Below are 23,368 nucleotides of genomic sequence, written 5' to 3'. Positions count from 1 at the left end.
GGGGAAGTGTGGGTTTGGGGTGGGGGAGAGCGAGAGAGAAGTATCGCGGTGGTGGTGGGATGCCGAGCGTCCTTCGTTGTGGTGGTCTGGGGGTCTTGTGTTGGGGGGGTAAAGCGGTGTGTGTGGGGGGGAGTGTGTGAGGGGTCTGAGGGGGTCTGCGTGAGGGGTTTGGGGGGGTTTCTGGGGGTTGAAAGGGGTGATGGGGTCTGTATGTGGGTCTGGGGTGGTGTGAAGGGGTGTGTGGGGATCTGTGTGAGGGGTTTATGGGGATTTAGGGGGGGTACGAGAAGGTTTCGGGGTTTATGGAGGGCTGTGTGAGCGATCTGAAGGGGTTTGGGGTCTGCGTGAAATATTTGTGGGGGTCTGGGGGTGTCTGCGGGGGTGTATGTGTTGTATAGGGGTGCTCGGGGGTCTGCGTGAGGGGTTTGTGGGGGTCTAAAGGGGTTTGTGGGGGTCTGTGCGTGGGTAAGGAGGTGATTTTGGGGGTGTTTGGGGTGATTTAGGGGTGTATGGGGGGGTCTGTGGGGGTGTTTGGGCTCTGTGAGCAGTTTATGGGGCTGTGGAGGCGTCTGTGGGGGTGTTTGGGGGGATTTAGGGGGGGTCTGCAGGGGTATTTAGGGGTGTTTGGGTTCTGTGTGAGGGGTGGTCGGTGATGGGATGAGGGCGGCGCTTCCCCCTCGGGATTGGGAAGGTTTGATCCAGAAGCGAGGTGGGAATGACTCAGCCCGGGGGTAATTACTGGCCGGGATAATTGAGGGGAGCTCATTAAGAATGGCATGGAGGAATATTCCCGGTCCTGGATCCAGGGAAAGCGCGGCGGCACCTTCCAGCAGGGGATTGTGTGCTCTGGGAATTCTGTCAGAACACCACCTCCCCCCGCCCTCATTAGCACAGTATGCGAATAATTAATTAACCGCATCAACTAATGAATGAATAATGATTAATTAAGGGGTGGGATGCGGGCAGGGCCATGTACCTGTGTGAGGTGTGCTGCTCCCAGGGTCACCCGGAGCTGTGTCCCAGTATCCCGCTGGTGCCATCCCTCACTCCAGGCTGCTCAGGGAATTCCGGAATTCCCGAATTCCTGTCAGGAGGGACCTCCCAGCGCCGTTCCTGGGCTGTTGCACTGCGGATGGGCCCCGATCTCATGCAGCATTTTTGGGTTTCCACGTTGGGTTTTTAAAAATTCCGGGTCCATGCGAGCTCGTCGGGAATTCCGGGAATGCGTGGCTCTCCCAGGGCAGGTTCTGTGCTGGGTGTTTGGTCACCTGGCCAGGTGACCTTGGAGCGATTCCTTCGTGCTTTTCCCAAACGTGGAGCTGGGTGGCTCTGCAGGGCAGCTTTGGGGATAAACACAAGGATTCAATTCCTTTGCTTTGTTTGAAGGGGAAAAGGAGAAATTTTAATGGATTTCAGTGTAGGAAGGTCTGGATGCTGGCGTTGTCCTGGGGGAGTCACGTTGTGCTGATGTTCCAGAGCCCCAAAACCCACCCAGGAACTGCTGAGGCAAAATTTTGGGAGGGTTTTTACACCCATTCCTGAGTTTTCCAGGGGAAAATGCCTAAAGAATGGAAAATCAGGGAAGGGCATGGGTGGTGAGGATGGCAGGGATGTGGGATCAGTGCTCCGGCTGGATTGTCCCCTGCTCCTGGGGTTTCCAGGGACTGGGGTTTTTTGGAGGGATTGGGGTTGGGTTTTTTGGAGGGATAGGGGTTTTGATGGATTGGGGTTTATGGATTATGGAATGACTCGCAGCCCTGGCTCTTCCCCCCCATCCCACCCCCCCCCCCCATGCCCTCATTTACCAGCCCTCAGAGAGGGGGAGCTGGTCAGGAATTCCGTAAGGAATGAGGGAATAAAGTTGAAAGCTGGGAATTGCTCGGAGCAAGATCCGCGGGGGTTTGGCAGGGAGGAAATCCAGGGATTGCCGCTCCGGCGGCAGCCGCGCAAAGTCCCGCATGGAACGAGCAGCTCCCATTCCCCCCCGAGGACCGAGCGGTTAAATCAGCTTTCCTGGGAATGCTCCCACTTGGAATCAGCCGGGAATCCCGCGGGGCGTTGGATGGGGATGAGCTGAAATCCACTGACCTCCCGCCGCATCCTCGGCGTGTCCGGGCGTTGCTGTGGCTACGGAGCATCGATCCCACGCCGGAGCCGGGAATGCGCCGGGATGATCCCGCGGGGTCGGGGCTGGGAGGGGGCTGCGGGGGCTGCGGTGCCGCGGTGCAGCCGTGCAGGGCGCAGGCTCCAGCGCCGGGTCCTAGCGCCGGGATCCGCCTCACCTGGAATGAGGTCCCGAGGGAGCAGCTGGGAAGGAAAACGGCGATTGGGAGGCACCTTCTGGCTCTGCACAATTCCCTGAAGGGAGGGTGGAGCTGGGAGAGGTCGGGGCTCTGCTCGAAGGGAACAGGGACGGGATGAGAGGGAACAGCCTCAGGCTGGGCCAGGTTCAGGTGGGATATTGGGAAAATTCCTTTGTGGAAAGGGTTGTCCGGCCCTGGCAGTGGTGGAGTCCCCATCCCTGGAGGGATTTACCGGCCCTGTGGATGTGGCACTTGGGGACAGGGGTCAGTGGTGGCCTGGGCAGTGCTGGGGGAATGGTTGGACTCGATGGTCTCTGAGGAATTTTCACCCTAAAGCACTCCATAATTCCATGGAAATTGGTGTGGGATCCCTGCAGCGCTGGCCTGGGTGACACCGTGTCCGCCCTCCAGTTCTTGCTGTTCCCAAGGGACGTGGCTGAGTGGCCTCATTTTGGGTGCTGGACGTCCCTAATTTGGGGGGAACTGGTCAAGCTCTGCAGAGGGGGACTTTGGAGAAGGGCAGGAGGGACAGGACCCAGGGAATGGCTTCCCACTGGGAAAGGGGAGCTTGGGGTGGGATGTTGGGAAGGAATTCCTCCCTGTCAGGGTATGGAGGCCCTGGAATGGAATTCCCAGAGCAGCTGTGGCTGCCCCTGGATCCCTGGAAGTGTCCAAGGCCAGGCTGGACACTGGGGCTTGGATCCACCTGGGATAGTGGGAGGTGTCCCTGCCTGTGGAAAGAAGGTGAAACTGGATGATCTTTGAGGTCCCTTCCAACCCAAACCATTCCATGACTCCAGGATTCTGATTCCAAGCCCAGGCTGACTTCTGGGGTCCCCTGGGAGCGTTCAGGGCTTAGAGGGGAATTTAAAAAGTCTCAAACTCACTCAGGATTTGTTTTGCTGCGTTAAAGACTAAACCCCAAATGCTGGTTTAGGATTTCTCTCCTGAACTCACTTTCCTGACAAACTCAGCTGCTCCCTCCCAACCCCAAAATCAGCTTCGTGCAGGAATTTCACTGGGAGATGTGCCTAAAAAACGCATCAAAACGCAGGAAGGTGGAATTCTGCTCCTGCTGGATAAACAGTGGGAGTTTCTGAAGGATTTTAACCTTCCTCCTCCTCATGCTCCTTGAGCTGGGGGTGTTCCAGCTGCTCGGCAGGGGGCTGGCATGTATCCCAGATCCCAGGGAAAAGCCTGGAGCTTGAGAGGGGATATTTATGGACTTCTGTTCTCACTGATGATGAATTAAGACAGAGAGTTTGGGCAGCAGAAAAATCCACGTGGATCCTGCAGAGCGATGGCTGGAGTGGTTTGTGGGGGGATCCATGTCCTGGGAAGTGGAGTGGGTGGCACTGGCAATCCCTGGAAGTGGGGTGGGCGGCACTGGGAATCCCTGGAGCTCTGTGACACCTGGTGCTTCCTCCCAGGAGAGTGAGAATCGCTCCACCCCTGGCCCGGTGTGACCCTGACATGTGGAGGATGCTCTGGGCTGCTCCATCCCAGTGTCCATCCCAGTGTCCATCCCAGTACACAGCTCCACAGACTCGCTGAGCGGGAGTGGGAGCACAAGGCAGCGCCTCTGGTACGTGGTGTTCCTGATAAATCCCAAAATATCTGGGAAGGGGCAGGGATGGGGTCCTGCTTCCCCTGTGCCAGTCCCCTCCCTGCTCATGCACCAGGAAATTTATTTCTGAGGTTTAATCAGATTTTGGGTGTGTTTCCATAGAAAAGGGGATGCTGGAATTCCTGGAAGGCTCAGGAAGGTTTATTTGTCCTGGGGATTTTTTCAGCTGGAGCAGCAGTTCATCCTGACACGGCAGTGCCCAGGTTTGGGGGGAAATTGGGATTGTTGCCCTTGGTACAGAGCAGGTTTAGCACCAAATCCATAGGTTATGGTGAGGGTGGAGCAGCCAAAGCCCCGTTGGAGGTTGGGGTGTTCCCAGAGGGCTCTGGATCATCTCACAGGGCTTTAATTACCAAAACTTCCCACATTCCCATGATTCTGGCACTAATAAAGCTCCTGTCCCACCTCACTGCTTGTCTTGGGCTCAGGATCCTTGTGGGTCTCTTCCAGCTCAGGATTTTCCAGGATTCTTTCCCTCAAGGGTTCATTTTCATCCCAAATCCAAGTAGTGAATAAACCAGGAGATGGTGAGTGGTGCCTGTGACTTTGTTGTGTTGAGAAATGGGGTATCCTGGAAGGCACCAATGGGAATATCCATGAAAACCTGGAGGTCACTGTCCTTTGGGGTCACCAGGGCCTGGTTTGGAATGGGAAATGGGTTTAGGTTTCCATAGCGATGGAGTTGCCGTTCTTGGAGGGATTTAGGTTGGAAAGTGGGAAAATTCCTCCCAGGGCTGGGTGGGAATCACCATTCCTGAAGGGATTTACGGATGTGGCGCTTGGGGACACGCTCAGTGGTGGCCTTGGCAGTGCTGGGGGAGCAGTTGGACTGGATGGGCTCAGGGGGCTTTTCCAGCCTGAAGGATTCCATGATTCTATTCCATGAATCCATGATTTCCAGCACAGGATTCCCAGAGAAGCTGCAGCTGCCCCATCCTTAAAAATGTTTCAGGCCAGGTTGGACGGGGCTTGGAGCAACCTGGGACAGTGGAAGGTGTCCCTGCCCACGGCAGGGGGTGGCACTGGGTGGGCTTTGAGATCCCTCTGAGCCCAAACCGTCCTGTGGTCCTATGAAATTGTGTTTGTGTGGAAAAAATTCCCTCGCGCTTCGGTTTAACATGGAAAACTCCGACTGGGCAGGAGTGTGACATTTGTCATTTTCTTTTTAAATTAACAACTCCTCTTCTGCTCCACCTGGGAACGAAGCCTGTCTGGTATTCCCTGGTATTTTCCCGGTTTTGGGGTTTGTCCTGCTATTCCCAGAGCTCTGTGGGAAGAGCAGTGGGGAGTTCCCATCCTCTTGAGGGGTTGCTGTCTCACACCCCTTGCTCCCATCTGAATTCCTGCTGAAATTCCGTGGCTGTTTCCTGGTTTTTCTTGCACTCAGAGGAAGCTTTCTTGAATTTGAGTGCCCTCTTGGCATCCCAGCCTCTCCTTGGAATCCAATCCCCGCCGTTGCTCCGTGGGCTGAGCACCCTCCAAGTGTTTGTGTCCATGGCTTTTGTCCTGCTCCCGGCTGCTCCCTGGCTCTGGGGTCAGCCAGGATGCCAGAGGAGGATTCTGCAGGGGAGAGGAATAGCAGAAATCCTTTAGAATTTAGGAATTAGGAAGAAATCCTTCCCTGTGAGGGTGGAGAGGCCCTGGGTGCGCCGAGAAGCTGTGGCTGCCCCTGGATCCCTGGAAGTGTCCAAGGCCAGGCTGGACGGGGCTTGGAGCGACCTGGGATAGTGGGAGGTGTCCCTGCCCACGGCAGGGGGTGGAATTGTTGGGATTTAAGGTCTCTTCCCACCCAAACCATGCCATGAGTCCATGGTAGGTATTAAACCAGTTGAGAAGATTTAGAAAATCTGAATGATTTTATCCATAGAAGGAAAAACCTCCTCTGGAATTCCACCCCCTGCCATGGGCAGAGACACCTTCTGCTATCCCAGGTCGCTCCAAGCCCCATCCAGCCTGGCTTTGGACACTTCCAGGGATGAGGAGGATACCAGAGAGGACCCTTTGGATCCTGAGTGGAGCTGGGATCCCCAGCTGAGGGAAGGGGTGTTTATTTTGGGGGTCTCTTTGTCCCACAGCTGTTGGGACACCCCATCCTGCTCTGAATCCACTGCTTTGGGTGGTTTTCACTTGCTTTTTGTTGGGATACTGCAGATTTTGGCACCAAATGTCCTGGTCGTCCCCAGAACTGCCAGGTCCGGGGGGAAGGAGAAGGAGCTCATCCTCTTTGTAGCTTTTTGGAGAATTTTGGGTGGATTTTGTGTACGAAGTTTCCTTTAAACCATCATGGAGAGGGGAAGCAGCTGGAGCTCCGGTGACCACCAGGTACCTGGGGTGGCTCTGGTTGAGCTCCTGGTGGTCCCAGTGAGAAAATCCCAGTCTCCAGCTGGGTTTTGTGTTGTCTATCCCAGTTGTGCATTGTTAAATCTCCTTCCCCTGAATGCCAGTGATGGCCACCAGCTTCATTCCGTGGGACGTTGTGGCCTTCCTCTTCCTGGATGTGCCATGCCCAGTGACACATCTGGTTTTTTGGGGGCATATCCATGGTTTTCTCACTCTTCTCCCGGTTCCTGAAGCCAGATTCCAGCTCAGGTGCAGGTGTTGGGTCACTTTTCCATCCTGGAGGAGGCTCATCGGGCTCCTCCAGAGGGGCAGCTCCAATCTCTGCTCCCTGTGACCCAAGGGAACAGCTGGAGCTGTGTCAGGGAAGGTTTAGATGGATAAATCAGGAAAAGGTTCCTCATCCAGAGGATGCTGGGGCACTGGAACAGCTCCCCAGGGAGTGGGCACATTCCCAAGGCTGCCAGAGCTCCAGGAGTGTTCCAACTACGCTCTCAGGGATGAGGTGGGATTGTTGGGATTGTCCTTGTGCAGGGAAGGAGTTGGATCCGTGATCCTGTGGGTCCCTTCCAGCTCGGGATATTCTGTGGTTGGGGGGTGGTTCCATGTGTTGGGGTCCTGCGCTGGGACTGCACAGTGGCCGGTCCTGGTGGCTCCCAAATCCCCTCGTTAGCCTGATTAGCCCCGGGAACAGCGCCCAGAAGAGGGGTGAGGGCGTTAATTTGGGATCCGTCAGCTCAGCCAGGAACAATGGGACACAATGGGACACAATGTCACCTGTCACAGCCAGGCGCAGGGCAATTAATGATCATTAAAGCCGCCCATAATTAACCCCTTGGGCTCCATCCACCCACACGTGCTGCTCACCTGTACCTGGAGAGTTGGGACAAACCCTGCTCTAGGGCAGGGCTGTTTTTCCTCAAAATTTCTCCATGAAGGGAAGAGCAAGCGGGACAAGCCTTGTCTGGCGTCACGGCGGGCACAATTTGGGGTGTCCCTGCCCGGTGCCCACCGCAGGGCGAGCGGGAGGAGGCCCGGAGTGTCGCGGGGTGGCCGTGCCGGTGGCTCCTGCGGGGAGCGTTAGGACCCAGCGAGCCGCCGGCGCGGTGACAAGTCTGGAGCGGCACTGGCGCAGAGTGGCTCCATCGGCAGCGCTGGAATTCTCTGTATCCCTCCCTCGGAGCATCCTCGCCCAGAAAAGGGCTTCCCTCCCTCTCGTACCGCCCGGCAGAGCCTCGGGGGAGGGGGGGGGCGCGGGGCGCGGGGATGCTGGGATCGGCCGGGACGCTGGGAAGCGCCGCTGGATGCTGCCGGCCGTGAGCTGGGAGAGCTGCTGGCTGCGAATCGGGAATCTCTGGAGCGCGGCAGCATGGCCCAGGGCAGGAGGCACGCGTCCGGCCGGGTAAGGGCGGGGGTGGGGAGGGGGGAGCTGACTCAACAGCTCCTGGCTCTGCCGGGTCCTATCGCGACAGATCGCGACGCTGTCGCAGCGAAAATAGCTGGGTTTTGTAGGGAAATCTCGATTGTGCTCCCTGCGCTCCCGTATCCCTGGAATGTGGCACCTCCCTCGCTGACAATAATGCCGGGAGGGGAGGTGGATGCTCCGGCTTGCGCCGGGGCCGGCGCTTTTGGGCGGACTTACCTGCCCGTGTAGGTGATTACCCCAATTCATTACCGCGATTAATTACCCCGGCGGCCGAGCGGCCGCTCCGGCTCAGCCCCTTCCCGGGGCTCCGGCGCAGCCTTGCCGGGGCTGCTCAGCACAAAGATCCCGGCGTGTTTTCCTGCCTGCCGCGGGCTCCCCTCCCTCCGGGCCGGTTTTCCAGGCGGCACGGAGCGATCCCGAGCTTCCGCGGGCCTGGCAAGCGCTTCCAGGTTTTTCCGTATTGCAGCTACCCCTGGGCTGTGCGGTGCCAGCGGCCCCCCGGGCCAGGCCTTGCCCGGGACTTTCTCTCCCTGTCGCTGTGTCCCTCTGTGGCCGCCGCCGCGGTGACATTGTGTCTCAGACCCCGCCGGGCACTGCCAGCGCGTTTGGGCCTGGCTGTGCCAACTCGGCAGCGACTCCGGCATGGAGCCGGGGTGGGCAGAGCCTTCCCACCGCTCCATGGGACCCCCAGACCCTCCGTGGGCACCGTGTCCTGCCCGCTGTGGGATACGCCAGGCCCGGAGCCGGTGGGATTTGGGCTGTGGCCAAAGGGATTTAGCTGCGGAGGGAGCAGCTCGGGAAAACTGGCCAGCCTGGAGCCTTTTTTGCCCACCCCTGCGGGGTCCGAGTGTGTGTCCATGCAGGTCTGTGGGGGCTGGAGCCCCCTGCCTGCTCCTCAAACCTCCCTGTTTTCCATGGGGAGCTGGATGAAGGGGGTGAAATTCCAACCTGAGTCCTGACAGCCTGGAGGGATTTGGGGGCTCCAAGGGGGCAGGGAAGGAGCCAAACGCTGGCTCCAAGGGCTGATGGAGATGTGGCTTTGGGACTGGTGGCAGGACTGGGGATCCCGGGAATCCTGGGGGTCCCAGGGCAGCGCTGGACACTGCAGGCAGGGTGCTGTGAGCAGGTTATCCCTGTTGGGCTCACGTGGATTTTGGAATGGGCACCACAGGGACCATGGCTGTGCCGGCCCTTCCCGGGGCTGTGTCCCTGCCAGGTTTTGGGGACACTGCTCCCGGTGTCCAGAGACACCCAAACCCTTCCATTTGGGCAGCTTGGAGTCCAGTGCCACATCCTGGTGTCACCCAGAGCAGCCACCCTCAGTCCCAGGGCGATCCCTCCTTTCCACAGGGATCTTGTGGCAGCAGCACCATCGACTCGGCACTGACCAGGCTTAAACCCGGAATTCTCCCCAAGTCTTTCCCTTTTCTGGCTTTGTGGGTCACGCCTGGGATTTGTATCTTGTCAGAGTTGGCTGCTCGGGATTCTCCCAAAACTTTTGATCTGAGCTTTGAGTGACAGTTTGAGGCTCCGTCAGACTCACCTGCACGGGGGAGGAACACACTGAATATTCCCGGGGTGATCCACTGGGATGGAGCGGATCACTGAAGCCCTCGGATGGAGCACAGGGGTGACCCAAATCGCTGGGAATTCATCCCCTTTTCAGTAGCTCGGCACCAGGATCTTCACACAGCAGAGCAGTCAGTCTGTGGATGTCTATCATGCTTCAAAAAGGGGGGAAAACGGGAAAATGCTGGATTTCGGGAAGTTGTGGGGGGCAGAGTCTCCTGTGGTGGTGGCAGTGCATCCATGTGCTTGTCCCTCACCTGGAGCAGGTGTCCCTGGAGTGGGGACAGGCTCCTCCTGGCCTGGTGGCTTCCTCCAGTGGTGGCTGCTCCAGAGGCTCAGCATTCCTGGTTGCTCCTCTGGCTGCCCCATTCCCACCACCTGCCCTATGCCCTGGATCTCCCCAGCTGGCCCCCACTGCCTCCACTGTGAATCCCTGCATTTCCCATTTACTGGGATTTAGGAGTTTATTGCCGCTCCAGAGCGAGCGGTGACAGGGCTGTCACTATGAGTGGCCCCCGCCCTTCTCTCTTCCCATGTGGCTTCCCACAGTTCTGCTCCTCCATCCTCTTCCCTCGCTGTCCGTACCCCCCGTTCCCAGAATTCCCGAGTGTGTTCCCCTGGGAATGTCGGTGTGGCAGAGGGGGGGATCCATGAGGAGCTGGCCTGGGAAGCTGAGGGAATTCTGGGCTGTGTCACTGGCTCCTGCCAGGCTGTTGTGCCGTGGCGTTCCCAAAGATGACTGTCCCCATGTTTGTCCCTCCTGTCCACAGCTGGGCAGGGATTGTCACCACGGCCAGGAGGAGTGACCACGGGTGTGTCCATCTCTCCTGGGATGGCCATCGGATCCCCGACCACGGTCACCCGGCTGGGACAATAGCTGGGAATGCCCATCCCACCTGCTTCCAGCTGGGACAGTTGTTCCTCTTGTAAAACCTGGATTAATCACGTTGGTTTTATGGGAATTCCAGTCGGGGGTTTATCCTTTGGATTGGAGTTTCCAAGTGTCTCACAGACCAACGTCTGATTGATTGGAAACAGAAGGTGGAGATCACTTCCTGCTCCTGAGGGATGGGATGTGGTTGAGGAGATTCATTCTGGGCTCTCCTTCTTTTCCCAAGTGCGAAAGACTCGGGAAGAGTTTCCATGAAATCAGTGCTGGTTGGCAAATGTCCGTCAGGGCTAGGCTGGGAGAGCTGGGAATGTTCCCCTGGAGAAGGGAAGGCTCCAAGGAGAGCTCAGAGCCCCTTCCAGTGCCTAAAGGGGCTCCAGGAGAGCTGGAGAGGGACTGGGGCCAAGGCCTGGAGGGACAGGAGGCAGGGAATGGCTTCCCAATGCCAGGACTTGGAATGTGTCACATCCAGTGGATCTTACCGGGCTGCAGGTGCCAAACGGAAATGGGGAGGGATAAAAACTCCTGGTCCAGGAGCCCTGCCATTTACTGGGGATTTGGGATTTTCCTTTGGGCTTCTTGTTTCCTTGGAGCTCTGCTCTCATTTTCCATCACACCTGGGACATGATTTTCCACACACTTGCTGGACATTGCTGCAGCCTTGGCAGCTGGAAGGAGCCAGAACTTTGGGAGATATTTGGGTCTGGAGCGTCGATTTTGCCTTTGAGTAGTCTTGGGTTTCGTTGTTGGGTGATGGATTTTGGGGTTTAATACGAGATTATTTTGGTTTCTGCCAGTTGTGTTTGGAAGAAACCCGGAATTCAGGCTTGTGGGAAAACCTTCATCCCTGGTTTCAGTCACAGAACCCCAAACCCGGTGGGTTCGCTCCACATTCGTTCCGACCTCGGGAAGTGATGTGCAAGAGAAGGGGATGGTTTGGTGGGATTCCAGGAGCTTTCAAAGTCCCCAGGGTTCTTCCAAAGGCTGAGAATTCCCTGAATCTCCCAAACCCCCTGTGGTGTCCAGCTGTGGCTGAGGTTTGTCCGCAGGGCCTTCCCGGCCATTCCCTGCCGTGCCGGGTGAAAGAGGCTCTGTTTTCCTGGGATAAAGAACGGATTCTTTGGCTGAAGCTGGGCCCAGAGTGACCAAAACTCCACATTTCTGCACAATGACCAGAACCAGTGACACGAGGGGTGGGGGAAATGCCAAACTGGTCCCGGTTTGGGGGCTGCTGGGAGTTTAGGATGAGCGGAAAGATGGAGCTGAGCAGGACAGGGAACATCCCTGTCCCCTCTGGGATAGAGGCAGTGGGATTGAAAGGTGTCAGGGTTTGAAGAGGGGGCTCCAAAAGATCTGGAGAGGGGCTTTGGACATGGGCATGGAGGGACAGGATACAGGGAATGGCTTCCCACTGGAAAAGGGGAGATTTGGGTGGGATATTGGGAAGGAATTGCTCCCCTGGGAGGGTGGGCAGGCCCTGGCACAGGGTGCCCAGAGAAGCTGTGGCTGCCCCTGGATCCCTGGAAGTGTCCAAGGCCAGGTTGGATGGGGCTTGGAGCAGCCTGGGACAGTGGGAGGTGTCCTTGCCCGCAGCAGGGGGTGGGATTGATGGGATTTAAGGTCTCTTCCCACCCAAACCATTCCAGGATTCCATGGTTAATCTGTTTTACTCAGGCTGATTGCAGAGCAGGAGGTGCTGGGGGTGGATCCCAACAAATTCCCTGTGATTTCAATAATCCCAGGGGTCTCCAGTACCCATGGAATTCCTCGCATCCATCACCGCATTGCTGCTCCAAGAGCATGGATCACCTGGATAACCATGCCTGAACCCAGGTGCATCCCAGGATGTCGTGCTTGGAGTGTCCTGGTGCCCACTGAAATATAAATATGGATGTAACGTTTATGACAGGATCATGGAATCATGGAATTGTCGAGGTTTTAAATCCCTCCAGGGGTGGGGACTCCACCTGTGCCAGGCCAGGAGAGCCCTTCCCAGGAGGAATTTTCCCAATATCCAATCTAAACCTCCCCTGGCACAACCTGAGGCCATTTCCTCTCTCCTGGATCATGACAATCCCACTTGGAAAGCTGCTGGACTTTCCCACCCACATTCCAAGGTTGGGATACCCCGAGTCAGGGCACGGGGGAGTGCCAGGAACACCACGGGAACCACCAGATCCCAACAATGTGAGGGGATGGGACAACGACCTGTGTCCCACACAGTCTGTGTGCTCCTGGGCACAGAATTCCCAGGCTGGAAAACCATGGGAACGCTGATACAGCAGGAAAAGATGGAGCACGAGTTGGTTAAGGCTGATTGTGCTGCTCTTGGGGTGGTTTTTTTTTTCCCCCCCAAGGCTCATAAAAATGTTATAAAAAGGAATTAATCAGATTTGTGAGGCCGGAGCGACCACTGATGGCGGCTGTGCCCTGGTTTGTGGAAGGAATCACCCTTGGCTGCCTCCCAAAATAAAACAGGGGGTGGAGGGCGATGAAACATCCCGATATCCAAACGTTCTGCCTGTCCCAGCTTCTCAAGCTGTGCTTTCCCCTGATTCCCCAGGCCTCCAGCACGCCCAGGATGAGCGCGGACGGCGGCAGCAAGCCCCTGAAGGTGGGCTCCCGCGTGGAGGTCATCGGCAAGGGCCACCGCGGCACCGTGGCCTACGTGGGGGCCACGCTGTTCGCCACCGGCAAATGGGTCGGGGTCATCCTGGACGAGGCCAAGGGCAAGAACGATGGCACGGTGCAGGGCAGGAAATATTTCACCTGCGAGGAGAACCACGGCATCTTCGTGCGGCAGTCACAGGTGGGTGGGATCGATCCCGGAGTTCCTCGGGAGCGCGCGGATGGTGGCTCGCTCGTTTAAGCAGCGCTTCCCACCCAGGTTTTGGGAGAAAATCCAGATCCCTTCGCTCCAGTGCCTGCTGAAATATAGATATGGATGTGATGTTTGTGATAGGATCATGGAATCATGGAATTGTTGAGGTTTTAAATCCCTCCAGGGGTGGGGACTCCACCACTACCCTGGGCAGCCCTTCCCAGGAGGAATTTTCCCAATGTCCATTATTTTTGGGAATCTCCATCTCCCACAAAGCAGGGAACAGCACACTCCAAACCCGAGCTGAACCTCACCTGGTGTGGCTCCAAGCCCCCTCTGCACAATTCCTTGAGGTCCTGTTCATCCCACAGGGTTATTGCGGAATGTTTTCAGATGGATTGGGTGAATTCCCAGCGGTTTCGTTCTGCTTCCCGATGAAGTGCCCAGCCCTGTGATGCCCTGTATTTATCACCTGCAGCAGGTGGAGTTTGGGATCGATCCTGGACGTTTACCTGGAAGCAGAGCCAGGGAATTTTAACTAAACCGTGTTTACCCGGAAGGAGATTGTCTTGGTTTGGATAAAACACGCGGTGGGGGTGGAGCTGCTGAGCTTTGCTGCTCGTGTGCTCCCCCAGGAACCAGGAGCTCCCTCCAGAGCAAACATCCTCCAGGTAAATTCCCTGTGTCACCTTCCAAGGGCAGAGAGGTGACACTGGAGGCCCCCAGCTCCTGTCCCCTCCCTGGCACAAAGGGGCTGCTTTGTGTCCCACCCTGTGGCCTCTCCTTGCCGGGGCCTTGGCACTGGGTGACAGAGGAAAGCTGAGCACAAAATGAGGGGATTTGGGTCCTGGGGTCCATCCCAACATCCTCTGTCCCATTGGAAGAGCCTTTGGATCACACGTGGTCGGAGGCTGCAGCAAAGGGCTCATCCAGGAGAAACTCCAGGAATCACTGAGGTTGGGAAAGGCCTTTAAGATGAGTGCAGCCATTCCCTGCTTCAGTCCCTTTGTCACCAGCTCGAGGCAGGAGGAGGGAAAAGGATCCCCATCCTTTAAATAATGGGATAAACACAGAGAGCGGAGCTCGCCAGAGCTGGAGGCAAACGTGCCAGGAAGCTTTTCATGGTTTTATCCAACCCAAACTCTGTTGGCATGTAGGAATTGCTGGATGGAGCTCTGCTGCTCTCCTGGGATCACCACGGAGATTTCACAAATGTAATTCCACCACACTCCCAGTTCCCCACACATTAAAACCGGACACGTGGACCCAGCTCCCTCGTCCGTCCCTCTCGGCCTCTCCTGCCAGGTGGGAGAGGCTTGGAGGGGTTTGCAGGGACAAAGTTGGGTCTGCAGGACCAGGAGGGACCTCAGAGCCCACCCAGTGCCACCCCCTGACAGGCAGGGACACCTCCCACTATCCCAGGTGGCTCCAAGCCCCAGTGTCCAGCCTGGCCTTGGGCACTGCCAGGGATCCAGGGGCAGCCCCAGCTGCTCTGGCAATTCCAGCCCAGCCCCTCCCCACCCTCCCAGCCAGGAACTGCTTCCCAAAATCCCGTCTGGCAGTGGGAAGCCGTCCCCCCGTGGTGTCACCTCGGCCTCTGTGCAGCGAGTGATGCCCAAGCCCTGCCCCGAATTCCAGATCGGGACACAGCTGGAGCAGAGACGGGAAGCAGGACGGATAAACAGCCCCCAAATCGCCCAAATCCTCTGTCCCGGAGCAAAGCCGGGGGGGGGCAGGGCTGTCCCAGCAGGTCCAGAGCCGATCCTGAGCCACCCTGGGGCACAGGGAGGGTCCCCGGTGTCCCCCAGCTCCCACCTGGCGGGCACAGGGTGGGGACCCCGCCCCTGGCACCGCTGGGCAGGGGCAGGGAGGGGCAGCGGGTGCGGGCACAGGGCTCTGCACGGGGCTGGATGCGTCCCCTGGATCCCTGGAAGTGTCCAAGGCCGGCTCGGACGGGGCTTGGAGCAACCTGGGACAGCGGGAAGTGTCCCTGCCATGGCACAGGGTGGCACTGGGTGGGATTTAAGGTCCTTTCCCACCCAAACCATTCCAGGATTCCCTGCTTCTACCTGGGCTGGCAATTCCAAGCGTGGCTGTTCCTTTTCCGGAGTGTGGAAATCCCTGATTTTGGCATCACCTGGAGCTGCTCCTGCCTGGCAGAGGAGCTCGATGGCCATGACGTGCCCAGTCTGTGGTGGCCCTGCCCAGTGTCACCCCGGATCCAGCCCCGCTCTGTCCCTGTCCCCAGCCTCTCCAGCAGCTCTGGAATTCCCACCTGGGCTGTACCTGCTGGGAAACCCCCAGACCGCTCGGAATTCCCACCCTGCATGGCTGCAGGTGTCATGATTTCCTTGGCATCACCTTTTCCTTGGTCTCCTTGTGGCTTTTAATTCCATTTTCATCATTCCTGGTGCTGGGAATCTTCCCAAAATGGAATCCCTGTCTGACAGCTTCCCAGGTTATTTTGATTTTTAAGCTGAGCTCCCAGGTGGGAGGTGCTGATGGATCAGGCAAATTCCTGCAGGAACAATTTGGGAGGTGCTGATCTGAGGTTCTCTCTCAGGAATCTAATTCCTCCCAACCTCATTTTCCATGTTTATCCAGCAAAAATGCGTCCAAAAATAGTTCCCAGAAAGAAATCCCTGAATCTGGTTTGGATGTTCCAGGCTGTCAAATCCAGAGCTTTGACTTTCCTCATTGCCTATGTGAATATTCCGTATTCCCGATGGGAATGAGGAGTGTGTGGCTGTTCTCAGGGAGGAGAGTGGTCGATGGCAAAGCTGGAATGATGAAATTAAAAGTCCCTGCCAAAACCATGGGATCTGCTCTGCTGAACCCACTCCAGAGGGACCTGTTCCCTGCTTTCCCTGTTTGGGAATTTTGGACAGTGATGGTCGTTGTGCTTTTCCCAGATCCAGGTATTTGAGGATGGAGCGGACACAACGTCCCCAGAAACCCCAGAATCTGCTGCCATGAAGGTCCCCAAGAGAGGTAAGGCCTGGCTGGAAAATCCTTCTGAAAGGCGTGGGAAATCCTTCCCAAAGGCGTGGGAAATCCTTCCTGGAGAGGTGGGAAATTATTCCTAAAGGGGATGGGGAATCCTTCCTGGAGGAGTGGAAATCCTTCCTGAAGAAATGGGAAATCTCTCTTGGAGGGGTGGGAATCCTTCCTGGAGAAATGGGAAATCCCTCCTGCAGAGGTGGGAAGCCCTTCCCAGATGAGATGGGAAATCCTTCCTGGAGAGGTGGGAAATCCTTCCTGGAGAGGTGGAAATCCTTAGCGGAGGGGATGGGAAATGATTCCTGAAGGGGATGGGGAATCCCTCCTGGAGGAGTGGGAATCCTTCCTGGAGAGATGGGAAATCCCTCCTGCAGAGGTGGGAAGCCCTTCCCACCTGAGATGGGAAATCCTTCCTGGAAGGAAGGGGTAAATCATGGAGTATTTCCCAGTGGGAATGCAGACCCACTGAACCACTCTGAGCCTGTGGAATTGCAGCATTCTTGTGGAATTGCAGCGTCCCTGTGGAATTGCAGTGTCCCCGTCTCCAGCCCCTTGCTGTACCCCATTCCCACCCGGGAGCAGGGATCCCTTCCCGCTCTCCTCTGAGCATTCCTTCCCCCTTTCCCACATCCGTCAGCCCCGCCATCCCTGGCTGTGGGCCCAGGCAGGCTTCCCTGCCTCCCTCTGAGCTCCGCTTTGTCGGGAATGTTTTCCCCACACGCTGCGGGATCCCGGGAGCTGCCGGAAGGGGCTCTGCCAGCTTCCTGCCTTGGCTGCTCCGTCGGCTCTGTGTGCCAAGCCGGGAGCTTCGTGTGGGAAGCGTTTGTGGGATCGGGATTAATGGATCGGGGTGAGCTGGGGGTGGTGGGTGTTGGGTGTGGGTGGGATTTCCCCTCTCCCAGAAAGTAGGAAGTAAAATTAATAGGGAAAATGGAATGAACCCTTCTTTGATCCCTGCTTTGGATCCTGCAGTTGGTATGGAACCATGGAATAGTCATGGAATTGTTTAGGTTGAAAAAGCCCTCGGACAACCCCAAATCCCCCAGCACTGACCGTGTCCCCAAGTGCCACATCCACGGCTGGTAAATCCCCACAGGGACGGGGACTCCAGCACTGCCAGAGCTGGACAGCCCTTCCCAGGAGGAATTTTCCCGATATCCCAACACCTGGCCCAGCCTGAGGCCATTCCCTCTCCTCCTGTCCCTGTTCCCTGGGAGCAGAGCCCGACCCCCCCGGCTGCCCCCTCCTGTCAGGGACTTGTGCAGAGCCACAAGGTCCCTCCAGATCCCTCTTTTCTCCAGGCTGAGCCCCTTTCCCAGCTCCCTCAGCTGCTCCAGCCCCTTCCCAGCTCCTTCCCTGGACACGATGGACGCTGGGTCGGGACAGACGGACACTGATCCCAGCTCACCCCCCATCCCGGGATCCAGGAGGAGCTGGGGCTGCAGTGGGGTGTGGGATGATGCTGCCAGGGATGCAGGGCTGGGATGTGGCTGCCTGCCAAGGGTTTCCATGGAAACAGCAGCTGCTGCAGCAGGACTGCAGCGGGGGGTTCAGGGATGGCTCTGCCATGGATCTGGCACCGGGAGGGGACACCTGGGGGCAGCTGCTGGTGACCCCTGGGCAAGGGTGGGAATCCAGACACACCTGCCCGGGACGGACAGGACACAGGGAATGGCTTCCCACTGGAAAAGGGGAGATTTGGGTGGGGTATTGAGAAGGAATTCCTCCCTGTGTGGGTGGAGAGGCTCTGGCACAGGTTGCCCAGAGAAGCTGTGGCTGCCCCTGGATCCCTGGAAGTGTCCCTGGAGCAGCCTGGGCTAGTGGGAGGTGTCCCTGCCCACGGCACGGGGTGGGATTGATGGGATTTAAGGTCCCTTCCCACCACAAAGCATTCCAGGATTCTGTGTCCCCAAGTGCCACATCCACACGGGTTTAAACCCCTCTAGGGACGATGACTCCGCTGCTCCCTGAGCAGCCTGTGCCAGTGGCTCGAGGAATCCCAGAATCCCAGGGATTCAGCCCAAGGAGAGCGGTGGAACTGCCCCAATTCCCAGGCGTGTCCAAGTGTTTGCCTTCCTCAGCCAGCAGCTCCCATAAGGAATTCCCTGTTCCCCCAAACCCACACCCCCCCACTTTGCCACCATTTCCTGCCGGATCCTGACTCTGCTTCACTCCCACTTCCCAAAATTCTCCTGTTCCCTGCTGGGTGCCCTGTGGCTGCAGGGACACCGGGATGGGGACAGAGGTGTCCCTCAGGCTCATGGCTCCTTTTCTGCTCTCTCCACAGATTCCCTGGATGCTGCCAAGGCCAGCAAACTGGTGAGTGACCCCGGCACTCTGTTGCCTCTGGGAGGTTTTCATCCCACTGGGAAGAGCACGTGGACAGACTTTCATGGGATAAAATGCCCATGGAAAAGCTAATTTCTCCCGAAACCCATGGGAAACAAGGTGTGAAAAATGTCATTTTCAGCCACTGGCCAGGAATCTGTCGGTTCCTGAGGGATTATCCAGCACAGTGCCCCATGTTTGGATCCGAGTTCAGCAGCATTCCTGAGCTGCTTCCTTCAAATCCATGGAATCATGGAAGGGACCTCCAAGCCCCCTCAGTTCCTGCCACAGGCAGAGACACCTTCCACTATCCCAGGCTGCTCCAAGCCCCGTCCAACCTTGCCTGGAACACTTCCAGGGATGGGGCAGCTCTAAGGACTCCCCAATCCCATGGGAAGAGTGCATTCCTTGGGATGGGTGACACTGGCTCTCTCTGGCTTCCATGGGTGAACATCTCTGTCTTCATCCAGGAACTCCAGTGGCTCCTGGGACGTGCTGTATCCAAATGTGAGAGATATTTCCTAAGGAATGGGAATCTGGTGCAGGTTCCTGTCCTCAGGAATGGCCATAAGAGTGTGGGGTAGTGAGGAATCATGGAATACTGAGGTTGGAAAAGCCCTCTGAGCCCATCGAGTCCAGCACTGCCCAGGTCACCATTCCTGGGAACTGGGTGATCCTGGGGACACGGCAGATGGGTTTGTGTGTTTTGGGGTAGGAACTGGATTTTCCATGGGGATAAACTGGCCCAACTGGGATGTTGGGAAGCAGTGGGAAAGGAAGTGGTGGGGACAAGGCGCTTCTGTGCGAGTGGCACCTGCAGGGCTGGGTCAGGGCTCATCGAAGCCCAGCCTCCTGCGCTGCCCTTCCGGATAATTCCCAGCAGTGGGAATTCTGCTCTCCACCCTGCTTTGGGACAGCTGGGATGGGGATGGAGCAGCACCTGGGGACTTGTCGGGCTCAGATCCCAGGGAATGTGAGCTCCAGCCAGCGGAAACAGATTCCCTGTCCTGTATTAGAGAGGTTTGGGAAGGTTTTTGGCTTTTCCTGCTGTGTGGGGTTGGATCCATCAACCCCTGGCACTGCTGGAGCCCCGTGCTCCATGTGCTCCCTGCCTGATCCTCCTGGTTTAATTCCACCCTGGAATTCATTAAAAGACAAAGAGGATATTTAGGAAACCTCAGCGTTCTTGAAATCAGGGAATGGGGATTGTTCCTGGAATTTTTTTTATGCTGCTGGAGAAGGGCTCAGGACAGGAGGTGCTGCTCCATGTGCGTTCCGGGGCATTCCCGGAACCATGGAATGGTTGGGAATGGGAATGGGAGGGACCTTAAAGCCCATCCAGGGGCATTTTCCACTATCCCAGGTTGCACCAAGCCCTGTCCAACCTGACCCTGGACACTTCCAGGAATAGGGCAGCCACAGCTTCTCTGGGAAATCCATTCCAGGGCCTCCTCACCCTCCCAGCCAGGAATTCCTTCCCAAAATCCCATCTCTCCCTGCCCTCTGGCAGTGGGAAACCATTCCCTGTGTCCTCGCATCCTCTTCCTCCTGCATCCTGGCCGCCCCAATCCCTTTAACCTGTCTGATTTGTTCCCCTTTGGATGTGTCCTGACTCCCCAAATTCTCCGTGCTAGGAGGGGCAGGAGGTGGATCCGGAGCGAGGGGGGTCACTCCAGGGCTGTTTTCTCCTTCATTTACTTCCATTTCCCTGATTATCTTTCCCCTCCTGCCTTTCCTGCAGCCCAGGGTGGGGGTGTTCCCAGGGAATGTTTCCCTGGAGCCACGGGGTCTGTCTAACATTCCTTCTGTTCCCTCCTCACGCAGCGCGGAGCCAAGCCCAAAAAGGTGCCGTTTGTCCCTTTTCCGCGCGCGGCCGCATGCCGGGGCCATCGTCATCCTCACTGTGTCCCCATCCCGCTCCATCCCAGCGCTGCATGGCTGTCCTTGCATGTGCTCCCAGCCAGGGAGGGGACATCGCTCCGGGGCGGAACGTGGTGCTGTCACATCGACGTGGAATCGTGGGATGTTTGGGTGGGAAAAGCCTCAGAGGCCAGCGGGTTCCCAAACCGTGTCCCCAAGTGTCACATCTGCAGGGCTGTGAAATCCCCCCCGGGAATGGGGGCTGTCCCCCCTGCCCTGGGCAGCCTCTTCCAATGCTTTCTGACCCTTTCCATGAAGGAATTTTCCCATTGTCCAACCGGAACCTCCCCTGGCACAACCTGAGGCCGTTCCCTCACAGATATTTTTATAAACCCGAAACCCTCCGGTGGCTCGGGGACAAGTGGCACCTTCTCAGGGCTGTCCTGTCCTGTCCTCCTCTTAGGGACACCCAAACCCACCTGGTTTGTGACAATTATTGAAGCCAAAAAGCTTTCGGACAAGGATGAGCTGAAACTCCAAGGAATCCCGGAATGGTTTGGGTTGGGATGGACGTTAGCACTCATCTCGTTGCATGCCATGGGCAGGGAGACCAAATCATCATTCCCTGCAGGAAATCGGGGGAATTTTTTTTCTTCCCCTTGGGAATTTTGCCAAGAGAAAAGCCAAGGAGGGCACTGGAGACGTGGGAGAGGGGAGGGAGGTGGTACCTTGTGTGCCCTCAGCGTCCCTTTGGTCCAGCTTTGCTTTCCAGCCACTTCTGTGTCTATTTTTGGGTGGAAAAATGGTCCAAAGAGCTCTGGTTGTCCATGGGAAGTCCGGAGGTGAGGAGCGATGTGGAATCTGCCTAGAGAGAGCCTGTGGAGAGAGGCTGGGAGCACGTGTCCCCAAGTGTCCCCTCCTCGTGTCCCCCTAGATCCAGGTCTCTGCGTGTCCCCAAGGCTCCAGGGTCCCTGTGGATCCCTCATCCCGGTCCTGCCAGCTCCAAGGGGCTCTGCTGTGGGATGAAATTCCCCTTTGGAATGTTGGGTTCTTCCTTCCCTGTCCCTGTTCTGGCCGGTTTGCAGCTGCTCTGTGTCCCCGCTGTCTGCTCGGAGCTGCGGGTGGGATTAGGATCACGGGGGTGTGACCGTCACTGTCCTGAGGATCACGGATCTGTCACTGCCCTGGGGACCTGGGGCTGTGACTGTCACTGCCCCGAGGATCGTGGATTTGTGACTGTCACTGTCCTGGCAATCATGGAGGTTGTGACTGTCACTGTCCCGAGGATCAGGGATCTGTCACTGCCCCGAGGATCGTGGATTTGTGACTGTCACTGTCCTGGCAATCATGGAGGTTGTGACTGTCACTGTCCTGAGGATCAGGGATCTGTCACTCTCCTGGGGATCTGTCACTGTCACTGCCCTGGGGGTCTGGGGCTGTGACTGTCACTGTCCTGAGGATCGTGGGGATGTGACAGTCACTGTCCTGAGGATCCTGGATCTCTCACTATCCTCAGGGTCCTGGATCTGTGATAGTCATTGTCCTGAGGATCCTGGATCTGTCACTGTCCTGGGAATCCTGGATCTGTCACTGTCACTGCCCTGGGGGTCTGGGGCTGTGACTGTCACTGTCCTGAGGATCGTGGGGGTGTGACAGTCACTGTCCTGAGGATCATGGGTCTGTCACTGTCACTGTCCTGGGGATTGTAGTGACAATTGTTTTCCTGAGGATCATGGGGCTGTGACTGTCACTGTCCTGGGGATCATGGATTTGTGACTGTCACTGTCCTGAGACTCATGGGGGTGTGACAGTCACTGTCCTGAGGATCCTGGATCTGTCACTGTCCTGGGGGTCTGGGGCTGTGACTGTCACTGTCCTGAGGATCCTGGGTCTGTCACTGTCCTGGGAATCCTGGATCTGTCACTCTCCTGGGGATCTGGATCTGTGACTGTCACTGTCTTGGGGATCCCAGATTTGTGACTGTCCTGGGGATCCTGGATCTGTCGCTGTCACTGCCCTGAGCATCCCGGTGTGTGACAGTCACTGCCCTGAGGATCATGGGTCTGTCACTGTCAGTGCCCTGAGGGTCCCAGTGTGTGACAGTCACTGCCCTGAGGATCATGGGTCTGTCACTGTCAGTGCCCTGAGCATCCCGGTGTGTGACAGTCACTGCCCTGAGGATCATGGGTCTGTCACTGTCAGTGCCCTGAGCATCCCGGTGTGTGACAGTCACTGCCCTGAGGATCATGGGTCTGTCCCTGTCAGTGCCCTGAGGGTCCCAGTGTGTGACTGTCACTGCCCTGAGGATCATGGGTCTGTCCCTGTCACTGCCCTGAGGGTCCCAGTGTGTGACAGTCACTGCCCTGAGGATCATGGGTCTGTCACTGTCAGTGCCCTGAGCATCCCAGTGTGTGACTGTCACTGTCCTGAGGATCATGGGTCTGTCCCTGTCAGTGCCCTGAGGGTCCCAGTGTGTGACTGTCACTGCCCTGAGGATCATGGGTCTGTCACTGTCCTGGGGATCTGGATCTGTCACTGTCCTCACCCCTGTCCTGGCCGCACGGGCACACCTCACGCAGGGACATCCCCGTTGAGGGACAGCCCCGTGCCAGGCTCTGCTGTCCCCTCAGAATTCAACTTTTTCAGCCATTAATGACCCCGAGAGCCCCCCCTGCCCGTTGGACAGCTCCTGCCCCACACATGGCTGGGGTTGGGGGGTGGAATTGGATAATGAGAGTAATTAGCGGGTAAATCCTCGTTCCGGAGATTACAGCAGCTCCTGTGTGTCAAATATAGACTTTAATCGTGTCCAGAGCTGCTGCCAGATGGGCCTTTCCCCTCCCTGCTGTGGTTCTTTGCTGTTTTCCATGGATTTGGGAGTGGTGTGGCTGTTGTGGCCTTTGGGCTGTGCTGTTCCTGCAGGACACTGGGGGTCCTGTCCCTCGGCTGGGACACCATGTCGGGGTGTCCTTGCTCTTGGAGCAGAAGGTCCAGGCTGTCCCCAGGAGGTGCTGGCCTCTGTCCTGGGCCAACCTGGCTGGGAAGGACCCCAAAATTCAGTGAAAGAGCAGGAAAAGGGTGTTTCCCAGGTAATTTTTGGGATGACACCGGTTGTGTCGTCTTCATCCCCGTGACAATGTGTCTGTGGTGGTGACAGGCCAGTCCCTTCTCCTGCTGCAGCGCTGGGTGGCACTGGGTCACGGATGTC

General features: G+C 57.3%; 1 protein-coding gene and 2 long non-coding RNA genes across 9 annotated transcripts in view; 1 reads left to right on the top strand and 2 right to left on the bottom strand.

The window, feature by feature from the left end:
• Positions 1–207: 207 nt before the first annotated feature.
• Positions 208–10,521, bottom strand: LOC125326031. Of its 2 annotated transcripts, XR_007203655.1 has the most exons (5): positions 9,520–10,521; positions 7,135–9,417; positions 2,089–2,307; positions 977–1,340; positions 208–855 (listed from the first exon to the last, which is right to left on the bottom strand). It is a non-coding gene; the product is annotated as an uncharacterized LOC125326031 (long non-coding RNA). The 2 variants fall into 2 exon arrangements; XR_007203654.1 differs by having other exon boundaries at positions 9,237–10,521.
• The window catches only part of DCTN1 (dynactin subunit 1), a 42,600-nt gene continuing 26,819 nt past the window's right edge, over positions 7,588–23,368 (top strand). For 3 of the 6 annotated variants that reach the window (XM_048303736.1, XM_048303735.1, XM_048303734.1), the window contains exons 1-5: positions 7,588–7,669; positions 12,715–12,960; positions 15,885–15,963; positions 18,260–18,291; positions 20,125–20,145. In XM_048303736.1, the coding sequence (XP_048159693.1) occupies positions 7,637–7,669; positions 12,715–12,960; positions 15,885–15,963; positions 18,260–18,291; positions 20,125–20,145 (411 nt within the window). In that variant the 5' untranslated portion in view covers positions 7,588–7,636. The remainder of the gene's footprint in view (positions 7,670–12,714; positions 12,961–15,884; positions 15,964–18,259; positions 18,292–20,124; positions 20,146–23,368) is intronic. The other 3 variants (XM_048303739.1, XM_048303738.1, XM_048303737.1) reach the window with 1 other exon arrangement.
• Positions 12,459–21,452, bottom strand: LOC125326032. The gene is made up of 4 exons (XR_007203656.1): positions 20,889–21,452; positions 15,042–16,230; positions 13,287–13,484; positions 12,459–13,078 (listed from the first exon to the last, which is right to left on the bottom strand). It is a non-coding gene; the product is annotated as an uncharacterized LOC125326032 (long non-coding RNA).

The sequence above is a fragment of the Corvus hawaiiensis genome, chromosome 5 (assembly GCF_020740725.1).
Source record: "Corvus hawaiiensis isolate bCorHaw1 chromosome 5, bCorHaw1.pri.cur, whole genome shotgun sequence".
Classification (NCBI taxonomy): domain Eukaryota; kingdom Metazoa; phylum Chordata; class Aves; order Passeriformes; family Corvidae; genus Corvus; species Corvus hawaiiensis.
This window is presented reverse-complemented; position numbering and strand designations above follow the sequence as displayed.